The 23,633-nt window shown below is 41.6% G+C and overlaps 2 protein-coding genes across 2 annotated transcripts in view; one reads left to right on the top strand and one right to left on the bottom strand.

The window, feature by feature from the left end:
* Window positions 1-7,725, top strand: part of LOC120043878 (unconventional myosin-VIIa-like) — a 75,125-nt gene extending 67,400 nt beyond the window's left edge. The window contains exons 45-48 of the mRNA XM_038988483.1: window positions 4,377-4,493; window positions 5,249-5,332; window positions 5,417-5,536; window positions 7,633-7,725. Coding sequence (XP_038844411.1) covers window positions 4,377-4,493; window positions 5,249-5,332; window positions 5,417-5,536; window positions 7,633-7,725 — 414 coding nt within the window. The remainder of the gene's footprint in view (window positions 1-4,376; window positions 4,494-5,248; window positions 5,333-5,416; window positions 5,537-7,632) is intronic.
* A 3,555-nt stretch (window positions 7,726-11,280) lies between these two features.
* On the bottom strand, window positions 11,281-20,018 carry LOC120043877 (glycerophosphodiester phosphodiesterase domain-containing protein 5-like). Its single transcript, XM_038988482.1, has 14 exons — window positions 19,932-20,018; window positions 19,502-19,595; window positions 19,150-19,209; window positions 18,709-18,807; window positions 18,521-18,614; window positions 17,960-18,102; window positions 16,465-16,547; window positions 15,920-16,070; window positions 15,314-15,538; window positions 14,438-14,599; window positions 14,204-14,347; window positions 13,771-13,853; window positions 13,478-13,557; window positions 11,281-12,900 (listed from the first exon to the last, which is right to left on the bottom strand). The coding sequence occupies exons 1-14, from the start codon at window positions 20,003-20,005 to the stop codon at window positions 12,797-12,799; spliced, it is 1,596 nt and encodes a 531-aa protein (XP_038844410.1). The 5' UTR covers window positions 20,006-20,018; the 3' UTR covers window positions 11,281-12,796.
* Window positions 20,019-23,633: the final 3,615 nt, after the last annotated feature.

Genomic DNA, 23,633 nt, shown 5'->3' with positions numbered 1-23,633 from the left:
TTTGTGACTACGTCACGCATTTTCATATCTGAGCGAGGGGCCCATCCTGCGGACAGGCTCATCCCCTCAAACCCCAGAGGCAAGAGACAGTCCTCTGACATGGGAGTCCAAATACCAAAGTACTTTCCCACTTTGGTTTACTTTATTATCGTTCTTGAATTTTCGTTCATTTTTAGGTTCATGATAAGCAGGCAGATACGGTGCACAGTTTTTTTTATTTATATCGATGCATCATCGGGAATTTAAGGTCATAAGTCTCAATGTAAACGGACTGGGGAGTGCCATCAAGAGAAGTAAGGTAATAGCAAAGATGAAACGGGAGAGAGTTGACATACTATTCTGGCAGGAAACTCACTTATCCACACCTGAACACGAGAAACTCAAGAAAATGGGATATAGGAACACTTTTTTTTTTTCTTACAAAATGGGTGGAAGGGGAGTTGCAATCTTGATCCCAAATTCAGTTAATTTTGAGTTTATGTCAGAAATAAAAGACAAGGAGGGTAGATTTATACTTGTTAAATGTAAACTGGATAACAAGGAAGTTACATTATTTAATGTATACGCACCCCCAGGGAGTGACATGGTCTTCTATAGGAAGGTGTTTGATTTAATTGCCACAGAAACCACTGGCACTCTTATCTGTGGAGGGGATTTTAACACAATTCTAAACTCAAAATTGGACAGCACAAATCAAAATAGGAAAATGAGCCTAATTGCCAAAAAGATCAATAGGATACTGCAGGATCTAGGACTGCTCGATGTATGGCGTGACACCCACAAGACCGATAAGGAATAAACTTTTTACTCAGCCCGCCACACTGAATACTCCAGGTTAGACTACTTTTTTATGTACAGTGCAGATAGACACAGGCTTAAGGATTGTAGGATCGGGCAGAGCGACTTATCAGATCATAATGGAGTTTACCTCACTCTACACCTTGATAGCAAACCAAGAAATACTACATGGAGACTTAATACAAGCATGCTGAATGATCCAGCATTCAAGGAATCAATAAAGACAGAATTGAACATCTATCTGGAGAATAATGATAATGGGGAAGTATCTCCTGCTATACTGTGGGATGCAGCTAAGGCGGTTATTAGAGGAAAAATCATAGCCACATCGTCTCTCAAGAAAAAGATTAAAGCACAGAAACTGCTGAAATTACAGGAAACCCTAAGAAACTTAGAACGATCTCATAGTCAATACAAAGACCCTCTTATATTACGAGAGATTCAAAAGGTAAAACAGGAAATTGACCAGATTTATAGAGAAGAAGTAGAGAAAAAGCTTAGGTTCCTGAAACAACGATATTATGAAGCAGGCTCAAAGGCAACCAAATTACTAGCATGGAGACTCAGGAAACAACAAGCACAGAATACCATTTTTAAAATAAAAGACCCCAAAACCAAAAAGATCACATGCAAATTAGATGAAATACAGAATGCATTTGAATCATATTACACAAATCTGTACAAGCAACCAGAGAAGGCAGATGCACAGACAATAGAGCACTTTTTGAAGTCACTTGATCTCCCCTCAATTGGGACAGAGCAAAATGATAGACTAACTTTAGAAATATCCACCGAAGAAATTAATAAAGCAATATCTCAACAAAAAGTCAACAAGTCTCCAGGCACTGATGGCTTCCCTTCAGAATGGTTCAAGACCTTCAGAGAACAACTAACACCTCTACTTAAGGCCTGTTTTAACTGGACTCTGAGGGAGGGTGGTCTCCCACCGTCATGGAGAGAGGCCATCATATCTGTAATCCCAAAAGAGGGTAAAGATAAGAAAGAATGCAGTTCATATAGACCTATCGCAATTCTTAACACAGATTATAAACTATATGCATCAATAATAGCCAAAAGAATGGAGAACATACTCCCAGAATTAATTGACAGAGATCAAACTGGTTTCATACAAAATAGGCAGACACAGAACAATATAAGGTGAACACTACATGTCATGGACCACATTACTCAGAATAAGACAAGTGCAATATTAATCAGTCTAGATGCAGAAAAAGCATTTGATTCAGTGGGATGGGATTACCTATTCCAAGTTATGGAAAGATTTGGTTTCAACAAAGAAGTGATACAGTGCATCAAAACACTGTATTCATGTCCGACCGCTAGAATAAAGATAAATGGACATTTGACACGAACGATAAAATTAGAGCGAGGGGCAAGACAAGGCTGTAATCTTTCACCCACGCTCTTCTCCTTGTACCTCGAACCATTAGCACAGGCAATAAGACAGGACCCAACCTTAGAGGGAATAACAATAAGAGACAGTGAACATAAGATATGCATGTATGCGGATGACGTTCTGTTATTCCTTAAAGACCCAGGCTCAAGCGTACCTAGATTGATGGATGTTCTACAAACATTTGGAACATATTCAGGGTATGTGCTTAACGTACACAAGACCCAAGCCCTAGTATATAATTATACCCCACAGGAAGAGCTGAAGAATAGGTATAACTTCACCTGGACCTCTTCATCCATTAAATATCTTGGAGTATACCTACCAAAAGATACACCCAAACTTTATTGCATGAATTACGATCACATCAACAAGAAAATATATGATGACCTAGACAGGTGGAACTCACTTCCCTTAGATCTTAGTAGTAGAATTGAAACAATCAAAATGAACATCCTGCCGAGGTTATTGTATTTGTTCCAATCACTGCCCATAGAAATCCCACCTAAACAGTTTAGGGAATGGGATAAACGGATATCAAGGTTTATCTGGAACAGTAAGAGACCAAGAACTAGATATACAACATTACAATTACCAAAAAACTGTGGGGGTATGGCCTTACCAAACCTAAAAGATTATTATGTGTCAGCCCAATTGAGACCCCTGGTTTGTTGGTGCAATTCAGAATATGAATTCAAATGGAAAGACATCGAGACTACTTTGACAGGGATACCCATACAGTCAGTTTTGGGAAATAAGGACATGGTAAAAGAAATATACAATAGACAAAATCAGTGGATTAATTTCTCTCTGAAGACATGGTTTAGGGTAGTTCAGCAAAATAATTTAGACAGAGAGATCAAACTGCTGAGTTGGCCCGCATACGACCCCAACTTCATCCCTGCAACTCAGGACAGCAGATTTAAACAATGGACGCAGAAAGGCATCACATCATTCAGTACAATTATAAGGAATGGGAACCTAGATAACTTCCAGGACTTAAGTAAAAAACATGACTTGGATAAACAAGATTTTTACAGATACCTACAAGTCCGACACTATTTCTTAAGGGAGATAAAAGTGACTGACCCTCGAGCACCTCCAAAATTAATCCAAGTATTCACTAACGCATACAACTTGGGGAGTAACAAAAAAACGATTTCAAATCTCTACTTGGGTATTCAATCCTCAAAGAAACATTCTACAAACTATATTAAAAAGAAATGGGAGGACGAACTTAACATTGAAATAACTGATGAAACATGGTTGAACATATTAGAGACTCAACAAAGCTCCACCAACTCAAGGTCATGGAGAGAATTATGTTGGAAGAATGTTATACGTTTCTTCATAACACCTAAACTGAAATCAAAACAGACTGGCTCACCACACCCTTGTTGGAGAGAATGCGGTCTATTGAGGGCGGACCACTCTCATATCTTTTGGTCCTGCACCGCAATCGAAACTTACTGGGGAGAAATAAGATCTAACATTGGAAAAATAATGGGATTTGACATAGAACAAACATTCATTTCTTTGTACTTGGGTGAAATACCAGATAACTTACACAATAGAGAAAAGTACCTCTTGAAGGTCCTACTGGCAGCCAGTAAAAAGGCTATCACTAGGAAATGGCTACAAAAAGACCCTCCCACAGTGACACAATGGATAGACATTGTAGAAGAAATACACCACATGGAGCGTATGACCTTTGCTTTAAGAACTCAACAGGAGAGAGGTCAGGAATACTGGGAGAAATGGGTTTCATACTTGGAAAAGGTCTAATTCAAAGATGCTAATGTAACTAATATGATGATGAAGGTATGAAGTGCACTGTAACTGCCAGATCATTTTTGTTCTTTTATTTTACTTTATTTGTACTTTCTTTGTGTTCCTACAATAAAAACAAAGTATAAAAAAAAATATATATATATAAACAACATGCTAATTAAATTGTCTGAGCAAGGATTTTGTGCTAATTTAGCAGAGGTATAGTAGTTCAGTGAACTACGCTTGCGTGAAGAGTAACCTTGCCCGAGACCTAAAGACTTGCTCTAGCTTCTCAAATAAATGCCTAAGCTTTAGGTCAGTGGGAGTGCATAAGAAACCAGGGTTTAAATCATATTTGGTCACACACTCTGCTGCTTGTTTTTCTGTCTCACAGTCCATAGTGGCGTTGTTCAACAAGCAGTCGGGGAAGACTCGAGAGGAGGCCAAGCTATCATTCCTCAAAGTCATCTTCAAGTGGCCTACATTTGGCTCTGCCTTCTTTGAAGTCAAGGTAAAGAGGTATATAGGAATGCTGTATAGATTTCTGTATGAATTCATGTTATTGTGCAGAACCGGGGCAGAATGATCTTTGTTTGTGGGGTTATTCTTTAGTGCATTAGAGTTACCGTGTGCATTTGAGAGCTGTTTGGTACGTTAGGAGGTTTTTGTTCAAATAACTTTTCTTGATCAATGGTCAGAAAACTCAACTATCTCAGGTCATGGAAAACTCAACTATCTCAGGTCATGGAAAACTCAACTATCTCAGGTCATGGAAAACTCAACTATCTCAGGTCATGGAAAACTCAACTATCTCAGGTCATGGAAAACTCAACTATCTCAGGTCATGGAAAACTCAACTATCTCAGGTCATGGAAAACTCAACTATCTCAGGTCATGGAAAACTCAACTATCTCAGGTCATGGAAAACTCAACTATCTCAGGTCATGGAAAACTCAACTATCTCAGGTCATGGAAAACTCAACTCTATCTCAGGTCATGGAAAACTCAACTCTATCTCAGGTCATGGACTATTGCTATTGACCTGCTCAGAGAGTTGCTGTGAATTCCTTGCTACTTTCTTTTGATGTATTGTTGTTTTATTTATGTATTATCGTTGTCAGTGTATACAGTACATTTACCTATCGTCTGCCTCAATCACAGTATTTATTTATATGATTCATAAAAAATAGTTCACAAACTCAAGTTGTTCGTTATAGATTTAAAAGATACCACTTACAACTTAACAGATGTTCTCCTGTTCAACAGCAAACCACTGATCCAAACTTCCCAGAGACCCTCTTGATAGCAATAAACAAACATGGTGTCAGCCTGATCGACCCCAAGTCAAAGGTGCGTGTGTGCGCGTGTGTGTGTGTCATGGAAGTTGTGTATGTGTGTGCTAAACGTGTATTTCTCCAATTCCAACCTGAACAGGACATCTTAACGACTCACCCGTTCACTAAGATCTCCAACTGGAGTAGTGGAAACACCTACTTCCACATCACCATCGGCAACATGGTCCGAGGCACCAAGCTGCTGTGTGAGACCTCACTGGTGAGCTACTGGACATTTCAACACTCACAATTTGACATGACATGAGATGTCAATGGCTCTCAGGCAGTGTTGGTATACCGTATTTAGGGCTAGCCTATTTTAGATTCCTCACCCTCTACACAAACAGTGCCTTCGGAAAGTATTCAGACCCCTTGACTTTGTCCACAGTTTATGTTACACCCTTATTCTAAAATGTATAACATTATTTTTTACCCTCATCAATCTACACACAATAACCCATAATGACAAAGTGAAAAAAGATTTAAAACAGAAATACCTTATTTACATAAGTAGCCAGACCCTTTGCTATGAGACTCGAAATTGAGCGGGGGAGAAGGGCCTTGGTCAGGGAGGTGACCAAGAACCTGATGATCACTCTGACAGAGCTCCAGAGTTCCTCTGTGGAGATAGGAGAACCTTCCAGAAGGACAACCATCTCTGCAGCACTCCACCAATCAGGCCTTTATGGTAGAGTGGCCAGACGGAAGCCACTCCTTAGTAAAAGGCACAAGACAGCCTGCTTGGAATTTGCCAAAAAGCATCTAAGGACTCTGACCATGAGAAACAGGATTGTGTGGTCTGATGAAACCAAGATTGAACTCTTTGGCCTTAATACCAAGTGTCACGTCTGGAGGAAACCTGGGACCATCCCTACAGTGAAGCATGGTGGTGGCAGCATCATGCTTTGGGGATGTTTTTCTGCGGCAGGGACTGGGAGACTAGTCAGGATCGAGGGAAAGATGAACGGAGCAAATTACAGAGAGATCCTTGATGAAAACCTGCTCCAGGTTGAACCCGATCGAACATCCCTGGAGAGACCTGAAAATAACTGTGCAGCGACTCTCCCTGTCCAACCTGACAGAGCTTGAGAGGATATGCAGAGAAGAATGAGAGAAACTCCCCAAATACAGGTGTGCCAAGCTTGTAGCGTCCTACCCAAGACGACTCGAAGCTGTAATCGCTGCCAGTGGTGCTAAAACTAAGTACTGAGTATAGGCTCTGAATACTTATGAAAATGTAATATTTCAGTTTTTATTTGTAATACTTTTACAAAAATTTCTGAACCTGTTTATTCTTTGTCATTATGGGGTATTGTGTGTAGATTGATGAGGATTTTTTAATTTTATTTTTTATTGTAGAATAAGGCTGTAACGTAACAAAATGTGGAAAAAGTCAAGAGGTCTGAATACTTTCCGAATGCACTGTATAGACAGGTTAGCTGACAATGTCGTGAAATGATGTGCACGCCTCAAAGGGGAAGAAGGCTGTGTGTTATTGTGGTTCTGGATGGCCAGATAGCTACATATCAGATAGCAACAATGATAGCAACAATGACCGGAAACTGCCAGCTGGTGGCTTGTTTTAGCTCGTTTGATTTTGTTCTTGATATCATGTCTTGTTTTGAGGTGTTTTGGCTGATATAACATCTATGCTAATATGGCAACATTTCCTAGCTAGCTAGATAACCAACAACTGTAACGATGTATTTGAAAGACATTGTGCTCATTGAGCAACTTTATTTATGTTTTCAACAAAGATTAGAGACAAAATGTAGTTTACATGTATTCAGCGATCAAAGCCAACCCCATCTGTTTGCCCCATAGTTGCACACGCATCGGCTTTGTTGCTTAACAACCAACCCGTCTATTAACCAAATTCTTCTCAAGATGCTGAAGTGAAAAATAGGGTTTCATTTAAATCACACTTGACTAGACTGTAGGTGTCATGTGGCCAAAAATCATAGTAATTGTCTTAGCCTGAAATCGGCCTATATGCAGATAGAAAAGCCTTTTTATGGTATACATCGGAGGTTCTGTAGCTTTGTGGAACTCGAAATAATGAATGCATGAAAGACCTGGGTTTAAATGCTGAGTGTTTGATAAGGCCGTCTTGGAGTGACAGTTGACCAGGTTTTCACTTTTGAGACTATTCTGTTGGCTCCATTGCGCCAGGCAAGCTCAATCAAGTGCATGCAAAAGTATTTTACAGATACACATATTTGAACACGGGTCTGATTCATAGGCTACCATGAAATATGGAAAAACATGAATTTACCTTTTGACCTGGTTTGAACTGGTTTGTCTGTGTGACCACAGGGCTACAAGATGGATGACCTCCTGACCTCTTACATCAGCCAAATGCTGACCACCATGACCAAACAGCGCGGTTCCCGTGGAAACATCAAATGAACTGTAAAGTGATTGATACCGCTGTTGAGCGTAGTAGGCTTCGAGGGCTTTCAAATCTATAACACTGTCTCATTAAAACAGAGGGATACATACAACCCTTCCGCCATAACATGTCAAATCAATGACACACACACACACACACACACACACACACACACACACACACACAGAGAGAGATGCACTTGACTGATTTCCTCCCAAAAATGGTGGATGAAAGAGAGTGGAAAGTGCAAAAGCTTGAGAATCTCTGGTCTATGAGTCTATTCTACTGATACTGCTCATCTCAGGACTACAGGCACAATGCTGCTACATCGTCTGAATGCAATGTCTGAGACATTGGATGAATATAATGCATCTCCACGCACTTGTGTTAAAGAAATGTACATGAATCGTTGGTTAAGGGGATGGAGGCACGATAGCGGCGTTGCGACTAGAATTCTCTTTTTGTATTGTCAGTGGGAATTGTGACGATTGACATTTTTGATTGATGTTTTGGCCATGACAATGTTTTGACTGATTGTCAGATGTTGGTTTATATCTTGGGTCCTGTCTTAATTAACAATCACCAATTGCCTTTACTTGACCTATACTCAAATGCACAACCAACAATTACAACTTGTTACATGGCAACTAATCAGGAGCTTTGTTTATAAAATGTCTAAGTCCAATTTTGTGATTTATTAACATTGGGCCTAAAACTATACAACTAAGGCTTGTCTATACTATATATCTCATGTGTGATCGCTAATCTATTTTGGTTTAATTCAACATTTTCCCTTATTGTCATAGGCAGGCTAAATAGTTTATTTCAATATCTATTCATACCTACAGTAATCAGTGTTATTAGTACATTTCAAGTACTGATGAAGTACATTTGATGAGTACAGTTAGATTGACCTCTGGACATTAGCTGTCTCTAGGACTTTGCATACTGTGTGTATACCACATCACTGTAAAAACCTTCAGTGGAAAGTTGACAATATTTAATCATGTGATATTTCTAACGAGCACATATTTAGCTGTTTGCCTAATTAATTATTGAAGCAAATGTATTCTATAAATAAATTCTGTTTCATATGACTTGGCTTTTTAAAATTGTTGCGCAATCAATGATTTTTAAGTATTAAAGGTGAACTCTGGTTAATGACAAAATACAGTATCATATACATACAGAAATGTGCCAGTTTTGGCATATTAAAGTTATGTTATTGTTTATGTCTGTAAGCAGGATGTCACCCCCACAGGCATCGCACACACCTCCGTGCACACGTCATAAGCCATGAAAAACATTTTTTGAATTATACTGAACAAAAATATTAACGCAACATGTAACAATTTCAAAGCTTTTCCTGAGTTACAGTTCATACGGAATTAGGAAATCAGTCAATTGAAATGAATGAATTAGGCCCTAATCTATGGATTTCACATGACTGGGCATTGGTACATCCATGGGAGGGCATAGGCCCACCCATTTTGCAGCCATGCCCACCCACTGGGGAGCCAGGCCCAGCCAATCAGAATGAGTTTTCCCACAAAAGGGCTTTATTACAGACAGAAATAAGCTTTTTGTGTGTGGTAAATATCTGTGATTTTTTTTATTTCAGCTCATGGAACATGGGACTAACACTTTACAAGTTGCATTTGTATTTTTGTTCAGTGTAGCTTTCAAATTGCAAAATTCTTTCTCAGCCTCATGGCAAAATGTGTAGAATAGCAGGAAATTATCTCAGGGATTGCTGACAGCCGGGACTATCCTTGCCTGGCAGGGAAAGTTTTTTAATTTTTTTATATTTGAAACAATTGATTTTGTTGCATTATTTGAGCCAAATTACCTAAGGAAAATATTTGTTTTGGAATTTTATTACTATTCATTACATGCCTGGAAATGCCCTTGTACGGCGCAAAGGATCCCAATTTCAAAAACTCCCAAAAACTATTTACAATTCTTAAAACAGGCAATAATTTATATTAACTGATACATTTTCTTATGTAGTTTCTTGCAATAGCCCTCTAACGTTAAAGAATATTTCTCTCAAAACTGATATTACTAAAAGATGTGTCCGGAGATTTGGTTAACTCCGTCAGATTTCCGTAAATTAATCCGGAATGAGCAGGGTCAACTACACCATAAGGTCCCCTTATTCATGTCCTCATTACATGTAGTGCAACAGGACCACTCATGGTCTGCAAAGTTATGTTTTGGGGGGGATTTTCAAATGAATCCTTTTCCATATTTTACAAATATTTGTATTGAACTTTTGTTTTTTGAAGCAAAAATATGTCCGTTTTGAGTATCTGTTGTGAACTCCACCAGTGGAGAGATCAAACTGCTGTGGCTTGTCAAGGTCGATTATTTTGTCAATATTCTGAAAAAGTATTTTAATCACTGTTTGTCACCAGTGGCTTGTCAAGGTCGATTATTTTGTCAATATTCTGAAAAAGTATTTTAATCACTGTTTTGCAACACATGTTTAAACTGTTGAAGTATTTGCTGTGCTAGTTTGGAGAGTTGTATTACATATTTAATAATCTAATGTTAGAATTAAACAATCAAGGCCTATAAACACTTGTTGGACTATAATAAAAAAATGAAAAATGCCTTTAATGGTGTCTGAAGGAGTTGACAAAATCCAGTTAGCTGCATTATATGAAGAATAAATAAATTAGGTAGTAGTTCCTTTACATGGTGTGATAGCTGATAATGAGGATTTCTATCATCCTAATGGAGGTGTAGATTACATCTCACATTCTAGCGTTAGACCTTGTAAACAAGGCTGCATGGGATTTCTGTTAATGCGAATCGGTGCAGCCAATGGCAATGTCCACTTTAGGTATAATGCCACGAGCCGCTTGTGGATTTGACAGTTCTAATGCAGTTCCACCTCCAACACCGCCAAAACAACCGCTATGCAGATGTGGACTAAAGGAGATCTGATTGAATAGAGCCCTTATTTACATTGTTGTGTGCCGTTCTGTATAGTGGATATTAATTTAGCTCAAACTGTTCTTGTTTTGTGAATGTTGGTCCATGTAACCAAATATGTTGGTGTCAATAAAGAAATGACATATTTCCTTTAATGCCTAATGTTCAGCACCCCAAAAGATTAATGAGCCTATTTCAGCATTACTCCATTTAATAAGAAAACAATCAAACCAATTTAAACAGAACAAAATGTTCAGTTCACTTCTGATCATGTTTATGCTAGAAGTCGCGTTCACCCCTCTCAATAATGCCATTGTTTAAAATGACTTCATAGGGAAATAGGCTCATACTAAATACAATGGCTATCACAGCCAACTGAGTGTTTTCCTCTCAGCTCAATTTTGGACATTTGTTGCCGGTCTTCTAACTCTGGATTAGCAGGGCCTCTTATTTTCTTGCATGAGAATTGTTAGGCACTTTGCAAATCTCACACTAAGGAACGCAAATATGTCTAACGCAGAATGGGAATTTAACAAAATGACAACATTGAAACGTTTAGACAATAAAATTACAAATTGGCATGTTTGAAAATTGTCTTTTAATATGATATGTCATCCTGTTACAATCGGAAGAGTAACTAAAACAACACACAGCTCTTAAATGTCTCTAAAACAGATAGAAGTAGAACGAAGACAATCTTACGACCAAGAGAACACTACAGGTGTCATACGTAGATGACAAATCAGACTAGTACTGTATCTATACTGTGATTCTTTGGCTGAACAGACTTTTCTTTTGTAGGTATTCCTAAGGCTTTGTACGGTGGCTTTTAAAAGCTACTTTGCCCTTTAGGACCACCGTAGCTTTGTGATGAGCTACTCATCAATATGTCGTCAGTCATAAAGGAATCTAACAGGTTTAATAGTAATTATTAGAAAAAACATTCTCTTAGCTACCAGAGCTGAAGTTGGCATTATTCACATAGCTTTACTCTGCATTGTTGTCTAATCTGAGGCAGAATCAACTGTAGGGAGATGTAAGAGTTCTGCTATAATCTGGCCAAAAGGACTAAACATTGTATAACATTTTGTTTTTTAATCCTTGCCAGAAGGATTTTCATTTGTGTTGAAAAGACTAAACAAATTGGTTAAAAACAATGAACTCAATATGGACCATGGAAATACACATAATCTAATTGTTCTCAGTAGGTCACTGTTTATGTTGTTGCAGTGATTATACAGTATGTTGCCAGGTTCTCTGGGTGTCACCTCATTACGCCGCCTAATACTCTAAAAGTGTTTATAAACGCTTATAAACGTAGACTACAATCAAACACATTCATTTATCTCCAGAAATAAACAGAATCATCGTGTCATATTCAAACCTGGGTTCTAATAGTATTCATTTTTCTTTGAAATACTTTGACCATTTGATTGGAGTGCCAGATCCCAGATGGGTGGAGTTTGCACTTTTGTGACTACTTCATTAGTTCCCTAAATGCCAGGAAAGCTCAATCAAGCACACAGCATAAGTATTCGAAAGAAAACAAACACGTACTAATTGAACTCCAGTCTGGTCATATACACACATCTTATCGACCACTACTCTCACACACTAAGGAAATGGTAAAGTGTTTGTAATTCACGTAACTCAACACTGCAGTGGCTGCTGAAATGGAAAGGAACCCATGGAGGGCAAAATAAATTGAGAATATCTACAGCGGAAGGTCTCTTTTCTTCTTATATTAATGCAGTGAGTAATCCATTTCCATGGGCCTGGTTCAATAGTGTAGTCATCTCTTCCCAGCATCAGAGGGTGTCTGTAGTGTGAAGAGTTGGTTATGGTCCTTGAGGCTGTGTGAGCTTTAATCTGGGATTTACGGATTCATTTCTATGCAATGAAATCATTTCTGCAAGTGACACATCAACATCAGCGCCACTTACAGCTCAGATAGGCCTCACATCATTGAACTATTTCTCATTCTCACTAAAAGTTACAGGGGTTGACAGGTTGAGCTCCCGGGTTACCAGGTTGGGTCCTGGTGAGATGCCAGGTTGGGCCCTGGGGTGTTGCCAGGGTGAGAGTGAGGGGGAGGAATGGTTTGTTTGAACTGAGCCTCGCAGAGGAGATTGGTTGGTTGGTTGGTTCTCAGTGCTCTGAGACGGTTGCCAGGTTAGGCTCAGTGGCTAGAGGGCTTCCAGCAGGCTCTCCCAGGATGTTGACACTGGAGACGGACCACACATCACTCATCTCTGTCAGGGGGATGAGGTTAGCGGTTAGTGGTTGACAAAGGTCATTATCATTCATATGGAATAATGATTAAGTAATACATGTAATACATTGTCTTTTTCATTTCAACCCATCTCTGTTCTAAGCCTATATAGCTGGGTTCCCCAACTGGCGACCCGCAGGCGGAATTTGGCCCACGAGTGATTTTTATTTGTCCCCCCCAAGTTTTCTGAGCAAAAATAATAATAGTAATTTATTTATTTTTATTGATGGACATAAAAGACTGTAAAATCACCAGAAAATCAACTCCAAGTGATTTGAATTCCCACGCATAATAGAGAGATATAAGCTATGTCATATACAAATGTAAGCAAGGTTTAAAAGTATTTTGTGTTATTATATATGTTTGCAAATTGACCGCAAGAAGCCCAGTCTACAAATTATTTGTAATTATGCTCCGGCCCCCTGACCATCCGCTCAATATAATTGATGTTCCCTGCTATATGGGGTTAGTGTGCGTGTGTACATGTATCTCATATGTTACCAAAGCTAGCCATGGAGCAAAGACTGGGTATCTCCTACCGACACCCTCTAACTCACCTGTCCTGAACTTGCTGTAGGTGCCGTGTTCTAGTGTGGGTTTGCTGCCCGAACAGAAAGCCAAGCCTCGTTCTCGCCACCTGTCACCAACACAGTTACAGTCATCACTACAAGCAGTGACACGACAGGAAGGGACACTACAGGAAGTGGCATCACCGTTATATCCAAAACATACCGACCTTCACCCGAAGCTTAAATTTCAATCACATAACCAATCTATGTTTTTTATGTAGGCATATTAAAAGGCAGCTTATGACAACCCTTGCTCTCTGTATTCTGGTGGGCTCACTCACCAGTGGAAGATGAAGATGATGAGGATGAGGATGAAGGACACCACGTCGGTGAGGACCCACATCAGATTGTACTCATCTGGAGTCTGAGAAAGAAAGACAGACAACCATCGTCTCTAGGTGTATTACTTTCACCAATCCAAATCATTTTAGATCTGTGATACTTCGAGGAAGGTAGGATATAGGCTGCATTTGGGCCCTTTATCCCAATAATCAGTCCTTTCTCTCAAAGTGTGCACTTGTTCACTTCCCTTCGTGGATATGAAAGAAAATTACCAGTATAAAATACCAGTATGATGGATACTCCCTCTAGCTCATACCTACACCAAAATACAATGTTTTTACATTTGTGGAGAGTAGTAAACAAGTGCACACTTCTTGTGAAAAGATAGATTATTGGGATGCAGAAGTATTTGTCCCAGGTTGTTTTTCTCACCATGAGGAACAGGGGTCTGGTGAGTTTGTTGAGGAGCTGTGGGGAATTGGTGGTGACAGACTGAGCACCGGAGCACCAGGCCAGAGAGTAGAGCCACGGCTGGCTGATCACATACAGGTTGGTGCTGATGTTAGCCGCCGCATACTCACTGGGGGAGGCACCTCACACACACACACAGATAATGAACAAACACATAGCCAGTTAACGCACAGACATACACACACAAACACAGACACACCTGATCATCTCTGTAGACATGGAGCTGTAGTGCAGGTTGAGTTGGACGATGTGGTTCTGCTGCAGCTCCTCCACTGGACCCCAGGACCCAGAGGTCTGCTGGAGGTCAGGATCCATCTTCTGGACCAGGCTCCGCAGGTCTGGGGGCAGCCACAGCACCTGACACACACATTCACACAGAGAACACACACACAGACTAGAGGTCTTTACGGATCCACCTGTACCCGAATACCTGAGACCCGATCCGAGACCCGAGCGGGATCGAATCTAGAATTAGAAAACATTTCACGGGTCTGGGTCAGATCTCCTGTGATTGTCACAGGTCTCGAGTAGGTGTAATTTTAACTGACTATCCCGGAAGGACCCATATAGATCAGAACGCGACTGCTGCAGTAGAGATAGAGAGAAATTGTATAATTTATGCTACTGCTCTTTGCTTTTCACGAGAGTGCCGCTTGTAGCTTGTTGTTGTTGTTGGCCAATCATAAGTCATCAAAGAGGCAATAGGCTACAGTCATAGAGCCTCCGTGTGGGGCAAAAGTTATATAAAAGTCTATACGGAATGGTTCTAGTTTTCCTCAAGTTTGTTTGGACCGAGTCTCTATATTGTCAACATTTATTTATGCATATCGGGTCCAGATGGGAAAGCCCCAGATCCATTTCGGAACGGGTCCAACTTTTTGGACAGTGAAGGCCCCTAACACTGACACATAGTGAATAAGTTTCCCCTAGATGCAGATCTAGGATCAGCTTCCCATCCCCCAATCCTAATCTTAACCATTAGTGAGGAAAATGATGAACTGACCCAAGATCAGCACCTAGGGGCAACTTCACCCTACGTCTCTTTATAACATCGTCCCACAGTGCCCTCACCTGGTGTGAGTGGATGGAGGACTCGTTCTGGATGACCTCGAGGGTGCGTGTGATCCAGGTGTCCCTGTAGGGGTGGCCCCGAGGGGGCCGGTAGAGGTCAAAGATCACCTGTTTGCCCCTCTGGGCTGCCAGTTCCAGGATGTCCCTGAGGGTGCACACGGACTGGTTCTGTGCCTGCGCCCGGTCCTCGGCGCCCAGAGACCAGGCCGTGCCGAACGGGTCGCGCTGCAGATCCACCAGGGGTAGAGAGACAGTCAGTATACGGAATGCTTTGGCATCATGGCAAATCATATTGCATGGCGCAATGCAGGGGACAATGTAATATCACATTGTATTCCATAAAGTCGTTGGTTGTCCAATTGGAGTTGAGCAATCAATAACCTCCCGACCCCCATCAATAGTACTTTGGTGTAGTGACAAAATGTCTATCTTCACTATCCATCATCTTATTATGTTGTCGTAACTACTTCCATTGGTATCCCATCATACCATGTCCATGAAGCGAAATGATCATGATCTTTATTAAAAAGCAGTTCAAGACTAGGCTTATTTTACGTGACCCTGAGTCTTCCTGAGGTACTACCACAGCGGCGGTTGGTGACTCACATAGAGGAACCAGTCCCCGGCGTTGAGGGTCTCCAGCTCCCCCCAGGTGAACATGGCCGCAGGGGCATCCGTCCGGTTGGGGAACACCTTCTGCACGTTGGTAGTCCTCCTCAGGGTGCGGTCGTGCATCAGGAAGGGCACCCCGTCGTAGCTATGGCAACGAGAGGAGGACATGGCAGTTACTGAGTTGATGGTTATGGAGTTGACCATTGCAGAGTTGACAGTTACAGAGTTGACTGAAGTGCATCACGATAACTCCGTCAAAGAGACCCAGGTACTTTATCAATCTATCTATAATTTATTCAGGTATGTCAAAGTCTCCTTCAATAAATGTTTTACTCCAATAAAAATGCCCAGGACAAACATGGGAAAGAACCTGATGGCAATGGCTTGTTGATGATATGAGCTCACCAGCTATGTTGAGTTAACCTTGCATAGCAAGCTTGTTTCATAATACCCACGACTGGTGAGATAGACTAATGTTGGGACATGCTAAGGTACACAAGATGGACAGGGTGTGAGGAGAGTTGACAACCACCACTGACCTGATGGTGACGTCAGTCTCCAGACCTTCCCCACCAGCCTCCACTGCCTTCTCAAAGGACATGAGTGTGTTCTCTGGAGCAAGCTGAGATTTAATACACATAAACATGATTCTAACATAGTTATCCTAAACAGAGGCGCTACCAGCACAGATGATAAATAGCAGGCATAAACATCAGTTCAGCAAACTAGCGACCCGGTCACTTCCTGATATGGTCATAGCCACATTCAACATGGCCGCTTGTTAGCATGTTAGCCTTTGTAGTTTTAACACTGATGCTAACTTGGCCTTACTGTCCATACTACTGTGTGTTATTATCTATAGCCTTAGGCCTACTAGCCCGTGGCCTGCTAGCCTAGCATGCTAGCTCCCCGTACATGTTGTATACTATGCTATTCACTAATTTCATCCTGTTTTATACTGCCTATGCTATTCTAGCCCTTACTACAGTATGCTACCATTTGTGCTATGTAGCCTGTTCGCCTGCATTACTGCTTTGTAGCATGTTAGCTTACTAACCCCTGTGTATTACTGTATATTTATTACCAGCCAATAATATTACCTTGCTAGCACCGCTAACGCTACTACAACCATTACTATTGTGTACTAACCCATTGCTATGCCATTGCTGATTTGTATATATTGCATCACTGCTATTACTATTGTATAGCCAATACTGCCATCACTCTGTTGTAATATATTGTAATGACCAGACAAGATCATAAAGGAACAATTGCCCAGACAGAGGGTTGAGTTTACGAATTTATGGTTTATTAACCCAACTTTACACAGGCTACTGTTTGGCCGTAGCCCACGCCAAATAAACGAAAGATACCCCACAAGCCAACCGTGACCTTCTCTTGTGAAGCCCAGACGTAATAGAGAGAACAATGGCTAAACCTGGTCTTAACTTCCAATGCTCCATCCCCCTGCCCTGCCCAACCCACCTCCACGCCACTCCGCCAAACACCAGGATGCCCGGCATCAGAACATTCCAGGCATCCCCGTGATTGGCAGATAGCAGGTTGATTGGCATGTCGGACCCCGCGAACACTGGTAAGTACAACACAACCCACTAATAGTCTACCACATAACACACCGCTGTCTGTGCAGGTCGCTACAATATATTCGCTGTTCTTTCTGTCGTACAGAAAACCACTATACACTAACATTACAGCTAGTCTCCTCTTCTTGCTTGCTGTGTGGCTGTCCGTTCGGTGTGGCATTAAAGTGTGAGTTTATCCCTGTCTCCTGGTAGGCATTATCAGTCCTCTTACCGGGACTCTGGGACAATTGCACCTATCGAAACCGACACCTCTATCGGAGACCACCACGTGGTGGCGCTATTTTTCAACTACTACTACCAATACAATGTCACTGCTATGTTGTTCAATGTTATGTAACTTATATAAATAGTCATTTCCAGCCAGTTAATTTTGAAAATAGTTGATAAGAATGGGTTGGCATTAATGTTATTGCTGACCAGGCCTACCCACCATGGGTGCCCCTCTGTGCCCGATTAGGGCTGGAGCGGGGCCCAGAGCACCCTCTTTTTTGAGGCAGGGTGAGTACATGCCCAGGGGCACCAAGTAGAGGGCACACAGAACCGCCAGGTACAGCCCCATGATGAGCGTCCGCCCTACTGGAACACACACACACGGTTTATTATGGGGTACAGATATCTATTTCTGGTTGATTCATTTCCTTAAGACCAAAGAAATGACACCAGAATACACATTTTGTAAAACAAATAATTCAAATCAAACAAAACAGGAATATCTACCGCTGTATTGACTATATGCAGACATATCATACGTTTGAAATCAGAGGAGGCTGGTGGAAGGAGCTATAGGTACCATTCCATTGATTCCATTCAAGCCATTACAATGAGCCCGTCCTCCTATAGCTCCTCCCAGCCTCCTCTGATTGAGATAGAAAACCTCCCTGAAGTTTCCATCCTTGCCCTAGGTATGATGTCAGTATTTGCCTAATTCTACTCTGTAATTTGCATATTATTTATACAGCTGCTCAAACATGCCCCACCTACTCAGTCTCACCTTTCTTATTAATGCGGAAGAAATGTAAGGCTATTGGCCAGGATAGCAGTGTCATCAACAAGACTCCTCCCACATGCAAATATGGTGCCGTCACCTATTCAAAACATAAACAAATTGCAGAAGGTGTGGGAAAGACAGAGAATAAAGAGATAGGGATGACTATATAGATGAAAGAAGGGAGGCCCCACCTGGAAAGAGAGGAGGAGAGTGGTCCACTCTTTGCTCCATAGGTCAGACAGTACTGCTGTGGCCACAATGGAGAAGGCTAGAGTCACCAGGATGCCAATCTGGCAACACACCCAGAATTAGGACAACATACAACCATTAGCACCATACCATATTCACACTACGGAGCACTTCATTCACCTAACGTTGAACTGAGCTGAGCACAATTAATGTTCACTTCTTTTTTCAGGATCTATCCATAAATCTGCAGCATACAGCAGTAATTTGAAGTTTTCTTATACCAGGCAGTCAGCAATTTCTTCTAGGTAAAATCATTAATTTCATCTTGTCACAGAAGAATGGATGGGATGATTATACAACTTATGGGCCATAAGGACAAAGTGATGGATAGGCCACATGAGGTAGAGAAGTAGGCAGGAAGTTCAAAGGAGCGAGGACGTTACCTTGTGGCCCCAGTATAGGTACAGCTTCTGTCCCTCTGACAGCAGACACACAGCCAACAGCTACAACTCAAACCACACATACCTCATATCAGACAGATGCCAAACCACCCCTCAAACATAAAACCACACAAATACACCCCTCAAACAAACAAAAAACACACAAATACACCCCTCAAACAAAAAAAAACACAAATACACCCCTCAAACAAAAAACCACACAAATACACCCCTCAAACAAAAAAAACACACATATACACTGCTCAAACAAAAAAACACACAAATACACCCCTCAAATAAAAAAAGCACACATATACACCCCTCAATCAAAAAAACACACAAATACACCCCTCACCAGCAGCAGAGTGACGTAGCTGAAGAAGGCGGCAGCGATGACCAGCAACACCACAGACCAGGGGAACCAGAATCCTAGGTTCCCAAAGTTAAACCTGGAAAGGCGAGAAAAGGGGAAGAAAGCAAGAGCGAGAGGGGGGAGAGAGAGGATGACAAGAGTTGAGAGAGAAAATGTGTGTGTGTTTGTGTGTGTGTGTGTGTGTGTATCACACGAGAGTGCGAGAGCAAGAGCCACACAGAAAGAAAGCAGAGTGCAGCAGTTAACAGTCAGCACCAGAGACACTAGTCGTGACTATACAGTATGGTAATGTTGTTAGTGTGTGTGTGTATAATGTCTGTGTGTGTGCCCTTGAGTATTTATATATTTGCGTGCTTGTTAATAAAGTACTTAGATGTGTGTATACATTACGAATACATACTAGCACACCTACCAGTCAAAATCATTGTAGTCATTCTGAGCTTCACTCCAGAAGTAGAGGAAGACCAGCGTGAGACAGAAAGTCATGATGAGGAGAGCAAAGCTGACACACTCCAACTGCAGGATAGAGAAACACAATAAGTCCCACAGACTTCATATCAAATTCATAACCCATATATACTGTTGGCCTGAAAATGTACACTACCAAGAATTTAACAGAGATTGGGATTGGACCGACAACATTTTGGTTGCAAGGCAGCGATTTAGGACAGAGCCAAAACCTCCTCCACACTGATCACTTCTCTTTGTATGTTTGACCCCAACACGAGGTAAACAACTCAAGTCTGGGCTACCATTATTCAATGATTAGAATGTCACACAGCAAGTTGTTGTTTTGCAGCATTGAAGAATCTTACAAAACATAGAAGCGTGCTAGTCTTTCACGGGGCTGGGAAATTCAAAACGTGTGAATGTGCATTCGAAGGTATTCAGACGCCTTCAAATAAAAAAAAAAATGTAATCCATTTTAGAATAAGGATGTAACGTAACAGAATGTGGAAAAAGGGAAGGGTTCTGAATACTTTCCACACTCACTGTATGTATTTATACCCTAGAATGCTTTCCATACAGTTTACGACGTGCCCGTTGAACTCTGAGGAGAGGGAGGAATGCGAGGAAAAAGCTCCTCATTGGCTTAACAATGATTGTAAAACCGTGACAGTACAAATGATGTAAGCAATGCTAGAGAGAGATATCGACAGCGAGGGAGATAAAGAAAGCGAGTGTGTGTTTGACTCACGTTGTGAGGCTGGGTGTGTGTGAGAGAGAGTACATTGTTGTAGTGTGTGTGTGTGTGAGTATAGTCTCTGTTCTGTCAAGGTTATTAAACCACCCTGTAAAACCACAGTCCCTGACTTCTCTAACCTTGCTGCAGCAGCAGTCTCCCGGTGTGGCACGGGTCCTCTGGTAGCGTCTCCATTGACAGCCGTAGAGGCCGGCCAGGCACGAGACATAGGGCTGGTGCTCGTAGCGCTGTAGCAGCCGCCGGCGCACCACACGCAGCTTCCCCAGCTTGAGCTTGGACAGGGTGGTCGGAGAGGGGCCCATGGCTCACACACACAGCGCCATCACACACCAGAGAGAGAGAGAGAAGAGGAAGAGGTGGAAGAAGTGGATGGGTGAGAGGAGCGTAAGGAGCTTGGAATGGGAAGGGAGAGAGTAAATGGAGAAATAGTGTTAATATTGTAGTGGCCTTAACCCAAGCCCACATAGAGATTTTGTCAAAGGGTTCGGATTTCACAAGGTCCTGGGTTCAAGTCCCGGTTAGAACTATCGCATAACTTCATCACAAAGGTAAAGATAGTGGAGAAGGACAATAGGTAAAAGGAAGTCAAGTCTAACCTTAACCCTGGCCCCCAAACATTACACAACTGCTGTAGGCCTAGATAATGAATTATAAAACCATACTAGGTAGGTGATTACAGGCTAGGTAAAGGACAAGTCCCATTCTGACACACATCTTCATTTTCACAATAATACATTTTGGGATGGTGATTGTTATGTTCTATTAATTACTGATGTCCCCTTTAAGAACGGAGCACAATTGATCATGTGCTGTGTTATTCTTTACTAACTAGCTTTAGTAATGTGAGGCTCCAGTTCACTTCCATGTATTCAGAGTCTTTCTTATTATATCCATTAGTAATAAGAGCTAAGACACTACAGCGACAGTCTCTGAATATGGTATTTCTCTCTTAGGGATTCCCAACTCGCTAACTTCTATCTTGATTGGTGGGCTAGTGTGCTTCTACAGGAAAGTATTCAGACCCCTTGATTTTTCCACATTTTGTTACGTTTCAGCCTTATTCTAAAAATGATTAAACTATTTTTTTTGCTCTCCTCATCAATCTACACACAATACCCCATAACGACAATGCAAAAACAGGTTTTTAGATTTTTTGCAAATTTATTACAAATAAAAAACTGAAATCACATTTACATAAGTATTCAGACCCTTTACTCAGTACTTTGTTGAAGCACCTTTGGCAGTGATTACAGCCTTGAGTCTTCTTGGGTATGACGCTACAAGCTTAGCACACCTGTATTTGGGGAGTTTCTCCCATTCTTCTCTGCAGATCCTCCCAAGCTCTGTCAGGTTGGATGAGGAGCGTCGCTGCACAGCTATTTTCAGGTCTCTCCAGAGATATTCGATCGGGTTCAAGTCCGGGCTCTGGCTGGGCCACTCAAAGACATTCAGAGACTTGTCCCGAAGCCACACCTACATTGTCTTGGCTGTGTGCTTAGGGTTGTTGTCCTGTTGGAGGGTGAACCTTCGCCCCAGCCTGAGGTCTTGAGCTCTTTTCATCAAGGACCTTTCTGTAATTTGCTCCGTTCATCTTTCCCTTGATCCTGACTAGTCTCCCAGTCCCTGCCGCTGAAAAACATCCTGACAGCATGATGCCAGGTTTCCTCCAGACGTGACGCTTGGCATTCAGGCCAAAGAGTACAATCTTGGTTTCATCAGACCAGAGAATCTTGTTTCTCATGGTCTGAGAGTCCTTTAGGTGCCTTTTGGCAAACTCCAAGAATGCTGTCATGTGCCTTTAACTGAGGAGTGGCTTCCTTCTGGCCACTACCATAAAGGCCTGATTGGTGGAGTGCTGCAGAGATGGTGGTCCTTCTGGAAGGTTCTCCCATCTCACATCTCCACAGAGGAACTCTGGAGCTCTATCAGAGTGACCATCAGGTTCTTGGTCACCTCCCTGAACAAGGCCCTTCTCCTCCGATTGCTCAGTTCGGCCAGGCAGACAGCTCTAGGAAGAGTCTTGGTGGTTCCAAACTTCTTCCATTTAAGAATGATGAAGGCCACTGTATTCTTGGGGACATTCAACGCTGTAGACATTTTTTGGAACTTTTCCCCAGATCTGTGCCTCGACACAATCATTCGACCTCATGGCTGATTTTTGCTCTGACTGTGGGACCTTATATAGACAGGTGTGTGCCGTTTCAAATCATGTCCATTCAATTGAAGTTACCACAGGTGGACTCCAATCAAGTGGTAGAAACATCTCAAGGATTATCAATGGAAACATGATGCACCTGAGCTCAATTTCGAGTAAGGTGATCATTATCTGACAACCAATGACATTATACACTATGATGAAAATTACTGAACATTTTCTATGTTCTTAGCCTGTAGGCTGCAGCCGCCTTGATGTACAGTGCCTTCAGGAAGTATTCATACCCCTTGACTTATTCCACATTTTTTTGTGGTACAGCCTGAATGCAAAATGGATAAAATATATTTTTGGGGGAAAATGTATTGAAAATTAAATACAGAAATATCTAATTTACATAAGTACTCACACCCCTGAGCCAATACTTTGAAGAAGCACCATTGTCAGGGATTACAACAGTGAGTTGAATAACAGACTGGAAGCTTCAAAAGGAGGATGGTGCTTGGAATCATTGTTCTTCCTCTGTCAACCACGGTTACCTGCAAGGAAACATGTGCCGTCATCATTGCTTTGCACAAAAAGGGCTTCACAGGAAAGGATATTGATGCCAGTAAGATTGCACCTAAATCAACCATTTATCGGATCATCAAGAACTTCAAGGAGAGTGGTTCAATTGTTGTGAAGAAGGCTTCAGGGCGCCAAAGAAAGTCCAGCAAGTGCCAAGACCGTCTCCTAAAGTTGGTTCAGCTGCGGGATCG

The sequence above is a fragment of the Salvelinus namaycush genome, chromosome 3, assembly GCF_016432855.1.
Source record: "Salvelinus namaycush isolate Seneca chromosome 3, SaNama_1.0, whole genome shotgun sequence".
NCBI classification, from domain to species: domain Eukaryota; kingdom Metazoa; phylum Chordata; class Actinopteri; order Salmoniformes; family Salmonidae; genus Salvelinus; species Salvelinus namaycush.
The sequence above is the reverse complement of the archived record's forward strand: the minus strand, read 5'-3'. Positions and strand labels throughout refer to the sequence as shown.